General features: G+C 34.6%; 1 protein-coding gene across 1 annotated transcript; it reads right to left on the reverse strand.

Annotated features, from left to right (window-relative positions):
- Positions 1-220: 220 nt before the first annotated feature.
- LOC136988946 (uncharacterized) lies at positions 221-8,332 on the reverse strand. The gene is made up of 4 exons (XM_067286964.1): positions 8,138-8,332; positions 6,147-7,640; positions 5,484-5,869; positions 221-362 (listed from the first exon to the last, which is right to left on the reverse strand). The coding sequence occupies exons 1-4, from the start codon at positions 8,330-8,332 to the stop codon at positions 221-223; spliced, it is 2,217 nt and encodes a 738-aa protein (XP_067143065.1).
- Positions 8,333-10,360: the final 2,028 nt, after the last annotated feature.

Below are 10,360 nucleotides of genomic sequence, written 5' to 3' on the forward strand. Positions count from 1 at the left end.
ATAAATTACAACATGGCTTTCAACATTAGGAATGATGTTTCATAATGAATTGCAGTATATCTTAATGGATTTTAATCGTTAATTGTCTTGTATAGAAAGATGTCTCCTGAACATCAGCTTTGCATTTATGTAATCGTCCTTTCAGACGAAAGCATACTTTCATCAGATAATTTTATACGTCTCATACATACAAATTACATTATTGAAGACTGATTTCACGCTATTTGTACATCTCTAGTTGCATAGATATATGAAAATTTGTTTCATACATGCTCTCTTTTTCTGCTAAGCTGCAGCAGTAGTCCAGTAGGAATATCTTGATGTTGACGATGGGGAATTTCAAGATCTTAAAAGGATCGCTGCTAAAACAGTAATTATTAACATGCAGTTTAAATCTCGCAATCATTATAATTTTCTCGAGGTTGGTAGAGTTAGAAAACAGATTTGAGCCAAAATTTTAGTTGTGAATAATACAATCTGCCGTCTTCTAAAAGTTCTTGAACTTGGTAATTTTCCTTCTGACAGTCTTACTGTATTACGTGGTGCATTCAAATTCTAAGGTCTCCTATTCTTTTGTTACAAAATACATACACAAACTAATTGAAACTTCTGTCACTTCTCAAAATAATCTTCCTGTAACGTACACATTTTTCTTTGGAGATCCGTTATGATCACTAGAAAATCGCGGAAGCTAGATCGGCATGACTGGAAAATGTGCGACTACGGAGAGTGTCCTTCTTCGTTGGAAATAGCTAAAAATCGCAAGGAGTAAGGTCGAGTGTTTAGGCAGCATGAGAAATCACTTCAAAGTTGTTTTTACGAAGAAACTCTTGTGTTAACATCGTCTGATGAGCTGGAGTATTGTGTTGATGGAAGAGCACACGTGCAGCATTTTCCAGTTGATTTTTTCGCAATGCTGGAAACATTTCATGATAACAATATGATTCCGCGTGTGGAGCAAGTTGCTTCACGCGCCCAATCATTTTGTCAGACCGGCTGGTGCGCGAGCATGGGTGTTTCGGTTCGTTGTCATACAATGTTCGTCCTTCTTTGAGCTGTCGCACTCACAAACGCGCATTTTTCACATCCATGACAGCATCACTCTATGTGTCACTCAACTGGCAATAAATTTCGGTTGGTTTCCCTCCACACAATGCAGAAAACGAATGTTTCCGCGTTGTTTTTGCAATGAAAACATCGCCATTTTAAGTATCAAAAACGTCTCTCACTCAAACTGCTGCGGCCAGAGTTTCCTTGCCCGTGCGGTGCAACCCTTTTTGTTATACGACCACAAACATTCTTTGCTCCTTTAAAAAAAAACTGCATGTTCCCTTTATGTAGAAAAAGATAGGAGACCTTACAACTTTAATGCACTTCGTACTACATCACAGTAGTGTTATTGATTGCATCTTTCTTACTTTTAGTAATACACGTATATATATATATATATATATTTTTTTTAACTCTTCGCGCTGTGGGCACTTTTAGCAAGTTAAATATGGGTTTAAACACGCCCAGAATGGGGCGACTGGTTGATGAAGGACGGGTCTGACATATTCGGACGAACCACCCCTGAAAAATTCCTGATGATTTTTCGCGGATTCTATCCTGGTTTCCCGAAGCTGCCACCTTGACTGCTTGGCCAAAGTAGTAGCTTCATAGTGGCATTTTGACGTCCTCGACACGTACCAATTTCTTTATTATTGTAGGCATCGACCCGTATTGAATCTTTGAAATTTCGTTAAGATAATTATATTAAGTATTAAAGTGCGTTGTATGCTCTTCAAGCGCCACAACACATCTGTAACAGTCAAAAATTTAAAGTATGTGCTTGATCGAGGGTTCGTTAGGGTAACGATTTGTTTTTGCAGTGTATTCAGTGAGTACATTCCAGTATACATCAATCTCAGCCACAAAAGATACACGGGTGAACGGTTTAACAAGCTTTTCCTGGAACGTCTGGCAATCTAACAAGATGGCGGAAGCAAAGAGCACTATATTGGCATTTGCAGACTTATTTGGATTAATACTAAGGTGATCAACTGTCCTCCTTTAGAGAAGACAGTCTTTCTTTTGTATGTTCTGTTCTCTCTCGAAAAGTGTTCTTTTTTTCGATATTTGAAGAGTAATCTGTAAAACTCTGTATTCGATCAATGACGAGGCGATCCGTTGTATGTGATGTGATGTGACGTGTTTGTATTTGACATGCGAGTTTATGAAGGCTTGGTACAGTGCGGCGAGACGCGATTATGAGACGCACGGGAGACCTTGAGAGAGCGCTGGCCACGCGCGAGTTACTTTGTTTACTTGTTACCGAAACACGACATGGCACATACGAATGCAGTACAGACAATTATAGTGTATTATTGTTGCAATGAATAAAGTGTTTCTTTTATTTACGATATATTTTTTTCAATTTATTTGTGTTCTTTTTTTCATTTTAAAAAATTGATCACCTTATTAATACAGATGAAAAGAGTACAGAGTGAAAATGATGGTGTTAATAAAATATTTTCCATTAGTTGCTACTATTCGCTTGTGCCAGAAAATATAGGTGGCGTATGAGTCGACCAAAATGGCTGCCACAAAGGGTATAACGTGCTTGACAACGTACGAGAGTTACTTGTGTGTTGTCTTTTTAATAACTTTTCTCTCTGTAGTCAAAACGTTTTATTCGCATTTGTATCTGACATTAATCCTAGTTGATTTCGTAGTTGTTTATGTCACGATGATTACACTTTGTGACATTTTAGAATGTGTGGCTGATCGAAAAAGATGTCTTACAGAAGGAGAGAAAATACCAAAACTGGTAACTTCATATCTATCCTGCTCTTTCTCAGCAAACAATTTACTTCAGTTTCACAACAGCTAATTTTGCTGAGCTTAAAATTCTTCTATACAAATGTTTTCACTCTATGTAATATAGGCCATCATCAGGTGGCGAATATTGTCCAAAATGGTCCATCGTCCAAAATGGAACGTACCGTTTTCGAATATTTTACATATTTAAAATTCAAAAAATAATTTAACTTTAAAATAAATTGAAAGAAGTGTGTATATTAAATAAATAAATAAACAAATAAAACATAGAAAACAAAGCTAAGCAGAAAGAAATGATTTAAGGGTTTTTAAATGCCATTCTTTTTTCTATTATACATTTCCACGCTGTTGGAAGCGCATTAGCATCTATAGCATTTAGGCAACGGTTTTTCATTTTACTTCTATAAATTTCCACCTTTTCCATCTCCAACGCAATGGATGGAGAGTGCACCGTTTAAACGACTTTAGCCTCTTCCCATTTTACAATCGCTTTTTCAGTCTGTTCCATAATTTCGAATAGTGTTGTGTCGTTTCTCAAAATTGTATGTATGTTCTCGCAGACGTTCCGCCAGGTGTCTTCTAGTCACACCCACATAATCTTTTTCGATTCCTAACTGTTGATTTTCAAATGGAATTTTATATACCCCAGCTTTACCTTCCTTTTTCACGCTGTCTTTATCGTTCCGTAGCAAGCTACAGATATTAGGTGCTCTTTTATAGATCATTCTCGATTTTTATAAAAAAAAGAGCATTTGATACAATGTTGACAAAGGACACAACACAATGTTATCAATTATAGCACAGACTGAAGGAACGATTGTAAAATGGAAAGAGGCTAAAGTCGTTTAAACGGTGCACTCTCTATCCATTGCGTTGGAGATGGAAAAGATAGAAATTTATAAAAGTAAAATGAAAAACCGTTGCCTAAATGCTATAGATGCTAATGCGCTTCCAACAGCGTGGAAATGTATAATAGAAAAAAGAATGGCATTTAAAAACCCTTAAATCATTTCTTTCTGCTTAGCTTTGTTTTCTATGTTTTACAGTAGAGAGTCGTCAATCGGAATCAATTGGGGACTGGGGTTGTTCCGATTAGTCATTTGTTCCGATTACCCATTATGTACGAAAAAATACATTAACCTGTCCGATCTTCAAATTTTTCTTCGTTGCGTGTCGTTACGTGTTGAATTTTCGTCGATTTTAAGCCTAACGAAAATTTTTATAAAAATAATCGAGGCTATGGTATCGTTAAAAATTATTTCTGCATTTTTTACAAACAAAATAAATATATTGAAGAATATGAAAACATGAAAATTATACTTTAAAAGTAAATTTAGTATCTTTTTTATTTATTTTGATAGTACAAGGAGAGCCCTGTATGTACGGGCAATAAGTGAACAAACAAAAAAATATTACAATCGCACATAATAATATAAGAATACAATTACAGTATCTTCTACCAGAGACACGTGACAATTAATCTATAGACAAAAAGAAATACAAAATTATTCACGTCACATCCCTTCTAAAGTCAATAAATCTTTTCCCAAAAAACAAAATGACAAATAACAAACAAACACACAAAACAAGAAAGTGGCAGCGATTGGTCGACGCATATAAAACTAAAAGTAATAATAAAACAAAGTAAATTAAAAAAGTACCTGAAAAATATTAAAGTGTTAATTAATAACCGCCCAAAAGCGCCGATCATAAACGCTGCCAACTAGCCAACACCCAAATGTCCTCTTAAATACTGTAATCACACCACCTGTTGGACAAACTTCTGAAAAAAAAGAATAAAAAATAGCTTATTCTAATCAAGTCTATCCTGTTGATCGTTTATCTTAGTAATAAACTTATAAATACAGTAATATTTGTTATGGTCTTGCAACAGTTGCTTATATGATTGAATTGACAAATAATTTACTCCAAAGCACTTTTGTCTATCTGCAGTTAAAACTTTACATTCCACATGGTAAGCATCAAAATTGACGCAAGAATCACAGAACTCACAATACTCGATACACGAAGAACTCATTCGGCTAAATGTATTACAACGAACATGTAGCACTGCTTGTATCATAGAAAATGGTCTTTCCATATTTAAATAAGTCAGCGACCCCCAATCATTAAAAACATCCCGATACCACTTATTATATTTGGCCGCTCTATCTTTGAATTCGTTTACATAATTGATCGCAAGCCGCATTAAAATATCAGAGGCAATAGTTTCATTGACCATTGTCGGATCCATTCGATAACCGAACTTTTGCATCAAAGACATAATACGATCTCCCCACGCTATTCTTAACGAAATTAATAATAATTTAGCCGACTCAGTAAGCTTACTAGCAGCCTGTTTATATACCCATCTTAAGTTACTTTTTATTATATTAAAATAAAGGGGAACCCTTTGAAACTCCAAATATATAATATACGATGGAATCCATCTTTTTAACGAATATAAACGCTTAATAAAATTAATTTGTAGATTATCATCTCTGTCTTTCCAATCAAAACCCCACACCTCGGACCCATATAACACTACTGTCTGTATAAAAGCCTCAAACAATTTTAACTTATCTTTCCACCGTACCAATCTACCAGAAACACATTCCTTAATAATCTTATCTATTCCTATATTCACTTTATTATGAATATACTTTAAATGTTTAGAAAAACGACCGTTAGACTGGAAGAATACACCCAAATATTTATACTCATCAACTACTTCTATTTTACCCTCTTGTAAAAACCAATTTTCCCTTTTAGAATGTTTTCCTCCGTTTCGAAAAACCATAATTTTAGATTTATTAATATTCACAGAAAGATTTAACTCCTGTAAAGCCATTTCCAAAATATCTATCAATCTCTGTAGGCCCAAGGGCGAGTCTGCCATGACCACCAAATCATCAGCATACGTCAAAACTTTCACTTCAGTTCCCAAAAGATCAATACCCCCTAATTCAGAAGCAATCAATTTACTTACCAGTGGAAATAAATATAGATTAAACAATAATGGGCTCAAAACACAACCCTGTTTCACACCCTTAAACGTATAAAAAAGATCAGAAATACCATCTTTACCGGACACACATGCCTCTGTATTAGTATATAACTGCATCAAAAACTTTACAAATTTATAACTCAACCCAATCTTCAATAGCTGTCTTTACAAAATGTCTCCATCTAAGGAATCAAATGCAGCAGTCAAATCCACAAAAAAAGACGTAAAGTTTGCCTCGTTTCTTCCTTAAAGACTTCTGTATTAAAGCATATAAAACAAAAATATTGTCCAATGTTGAAAAACCCGACCGGAAACCAACCTGGAAGTCCGAAAGAACTTCAAACTTATTCAACCACATTACCAGTCGCTTACCTAAGATTTTACAAAACACTTTAGAAATAGTCGGTAATAATGAAATTGGTCTATAATTTTCCGGCAAATCTTTACGCCTCTTCTTAAATATAGGAATGATTTTACATATACGCCAATCCAATGGAATTATTCCTGATTGATACACATTATTGAACAAACTTGCCAAATATCCAACTAACTCTGGATGATTCTTATACAGCTCCGCCGGAATACCATCTATACCTGGAGCAGTCCCATTTTTCATGGAAACTAAAACCTTATTGACTTCCTGTTCCGTTATCTCGGTATCCAACAAGTCGTCCTGCAAATTCACACACCAATTATATACAGCGATATCTGGTAAATACTGCCTAAAACAGAATTTTCGAGCAAAATACGATACCCAATCAAGAGCCGGAAGTTCACTACGTTTCCTACCAATAAAGAAATTAATAGATCGCCAGAACTGTTTACTATCACCAGACGCCAAATTACTATTCATCCTTTTCAAAAAAAGCTTTTTCTTAGCTCTACATAAATTGCGAGTGATATTCCGTTCCTTAATGAAATTACCCACAGCAATACTATTTCCAATCTTGGCTCGCCTCATTCTTTTCAAAGCCTGGTTTCTCCTCGCAATACTCAATCTACAATCTACATCAAACCACGAAATACACGTTCCAACCGACCTTTGATACCAATCAGAAAATGATGATTTAATTAAATCGTCCAAAATCTCAAACGTTAATACCGACTGATTCCGGATTGCAGACAATAAATCACTGTATTTATGACTCATCACCTCTTTACTTTTTTCCCTCCAAAAGATTCTCACTCTACTATCTCTAGACCTATTCCACCGTTCTTTAGTTTTCTTTATGACTTTACAATCCAAAGTCACTCCAATTGGAAAATGATTACTATAAACTTTATCCAATACAAAAAAATTAGATACGTCAACCAATCGAGTCAACTTGACCAAAGCTAGATCAATAACAGAGCAACCTATTTCTCCTACATAAGTATAATAATCTTTAGAGTCCACAGTACCTCTACCATTCAAAATTAAATATCCTGCGGTTTCACAAAATTCCAACACTGATCTACCATGATTATTTATCAGAGTATCCCGCGATACTCTTGACGTCCAAGTCCAATCAAACTCTTCATTACTATCAAAAATCCATTCCTGTGGCTCCAGACCTGTACGAGCGTTAAAATCACCGATCAAACAATCCAAATCATAACAACCAGCCAACCTAACCACCTCCATCCAAATAGTATTCCATATAGCCGGTCTTATATACACAAAACAAAAGGACGTCACTAGATGCGCTATTGTCACTTGCACAACAACCCAATGCCTATCTTTTTCAAGTATATTCACTTTCAACGAATTTGCTATCAATAGCATCCAACCGCCAATGAAACGCCCTCTATCAGTCTCACGATACCCTGCTTCCTGGATAACCATAAACTTGTCCAAACTGTCAACATTAGACAAAATAGTCCTACATCCCACCAAGTCTCCATTAAGAAAACAATGTCAAAAGTACACAAATAATACCAAAAAGAGTTAGGTTTATTGACAACCCCTTCGCAATTCCACGAAAGTACATTCATACCTGTTCCCAGTCAAGTTGAGGTTAGCTCTTCCATTGTCTTGGAAACAATGCTATATTTATAAATTTTATCGTCAACTTTAACCGCATTTCGATTATTTAAATAAGTAATTACTGCTCCCATCCTCTTTTTTTCTTTAGCAAAATTATTAGTTATTTTCCTTATCTCCCTGGTTAATGGGGAAAGGTCATCCATTAGAAATAACGTAGAACCCTTTAATTTAAATGACATTCTTCTAATCTTACATTTATCACCATAATCCAAGAAACTACAATATATCAATCTCATTCTATTCATCTGTTGCTGCCCTAATCTGTAACACCGGTCCAAACTGACCTGATCGACATTTAATTTATCACGAAAAAACTCCAACACTACTTCCTTAACTGGCAAATTCTCATTTTCCGATTCCGGTAATCCAGAAATTATCAAATTATTACGTCTTAAAAAACACTCGAACCGCTCCTGACTTAATGTAAATTCAGCCAATTTTTTCTCTAAGTCCATTGACCGATACAATCTTGCCGGCATCATGAGTAGGTTATTTTCTCTAGGACCTCCATTCTCGATTCTAAATTCACAATGGCTTCATCCAAATTTTCCACCCAGGAATAACTTCTATCAATTTTGTTAATCATTCCTTCCAATTTCGAGTTCTGTTTTAAATTTAATTGAATTAATAACGATATCCCGTCCTTGATGTCCAATTCTCCCTGAAGAAGCTCCAAAATCCTCGTTTCTTCCAAGGGGTCAAAATGAAACACCTTGGATTCTACTATCCATTTGACTAACCGGAGAATAAGTCTTCCTTTTCGACATCACGAATAAATCCAATAATCTTACCTGAAAAATATTAAAGTGTTAATTAATAACCGCCCAAAAGCACCGACCATAAACGCTGCCAACTAGCCAACACCCAAATGTTTTCTTAAATCACACCACCTGTTGGGCAAACTTCTGAAAAATATTAGTGTTAATTAATAACCGTTCATCTAGTATTCACACCGTAATTAATTAATGTTCATTAAAAAGTAGATTGGGAGACAACACCATCAATACCAATTGTTTCTTGAGATCCTACTTCCAGAAAAGTAAAAATCAATCACTTCTGTTATTTTTTAAAATTTTATTTAATCCTTTAAAATACTTTATTCAAGACAAGACTAATATTTTATAACCTATTCTAATTCTATTAAGTAAGAGTTTTTAACTTGTATTCTATTAGTGGTTAGTGGGCTAGACTAGGCAATTTTATTGTGAAAATTAGTGAGAAACTGAGACTACCTACTTAGTTAAATAGTTAATTAAATTAATGAGTATCAGTAACTTAGATATATGATGATATAAATGTATGTGATACACGATTTTGATGATGATAACTAAAAACTAGAATACTACTAATTACTCACTCAGTACTTTACTAACACGAATAATTAAATTAGTTATAAATAACTACAGACTGATATGTACAGCCTATATTAGAAAACTGGTAAGACTGATAGCCACTTAGCCACTGATTATCTGTTCTTACGTTATTATAATAATAGAAATTAATTACTAGAATTATCTTTGCTATTATGTTACTTAAAGATCACATTATAATTATAATCCAACTAAACATTTAAAGTTAATTATCTCTATCTCAAGTGTTAAACCGAACCAAAGTTAAGTTAACAACCTAAATGAGTAAGAAGTTTTACTGGTTTGTAGTGGCCAGTCTAAATAATAGTTTCTTAAGTATTTTAAAAAAATGTTTTATTTCTTTAAAAAAAAAAAACATAAATTGCTGGATGGATAGACAGATAGATAGATAACACTTTATTGCACCGAAAATACATCCGCGCTGGATCCAGCTGAAATGATGCTGGTCCAGCAAAAATCCAGCTGGATTGAAAACACTGTTGGATCGCAATTCCTAATCCTGACAGAATTCGGTAAGATTTATCTAGCGTCTCCGGCAGTAGTGTATATAGTGAGAGGCTATTTTCAGAAGCAGGTATAGTTTATGAGAAAAAGCGCAATCGTTTACTGTCACGAAATGCTGAAAAAATTGTTTTCATTCATCACAACTTACGACTTATCAATTTTAAGTATTAAATGTAATAATTTGTGATTAAAATAAATACATTTTTGAGTAATATGTGCATTTTTTTCCGTAATTTGGTATTCGGTATTCGGCCGAATGTTGCGTACTATTCGGCCGAATACCGAATAGTAGCCGAATATTCGTGGCATCACTAGAATATATCGGAGTCACAAATAGAATCCTTATCGTAAGGGAGAAAGAGCATAAGCACGACGTAGAAAAGAGCCGATATACAACACTGTTGTCAAAAATGGCACAGACTGATAGATCCATAGTTAAGTGGGAAAAACCAGAATCATCGCAAATGTGCACTTACCAACGTATGCATCAACAACAGAGAAGTGTGAGATCTACAGATCTAGCTTAACGAAAAAATGTTTAAATTATAAAAATGCAATCATTTAACGGCCCGCATGAAAATATATAATTAAAAAGAACTCCTAAGATGGTACATCAACCATTCTCAATAAAAA

The sequence above is a fragment of the Centruroides vittatus genome, unplaced genomic scaffold, assembly GCF_030686945.1.
Source record: "Centruroides vittatus isolate TY-2023 unplaced genomic scaffold, ASM3068694v2 scaffold_418, whole genome shotgun sequence".
NCBI classification, from domain to species: Eukaryota; Metazoa; Arthropoda; class Arachnida; order Scorpiones; family Buthidae; genus Centruroides; species Centruroides vittatus.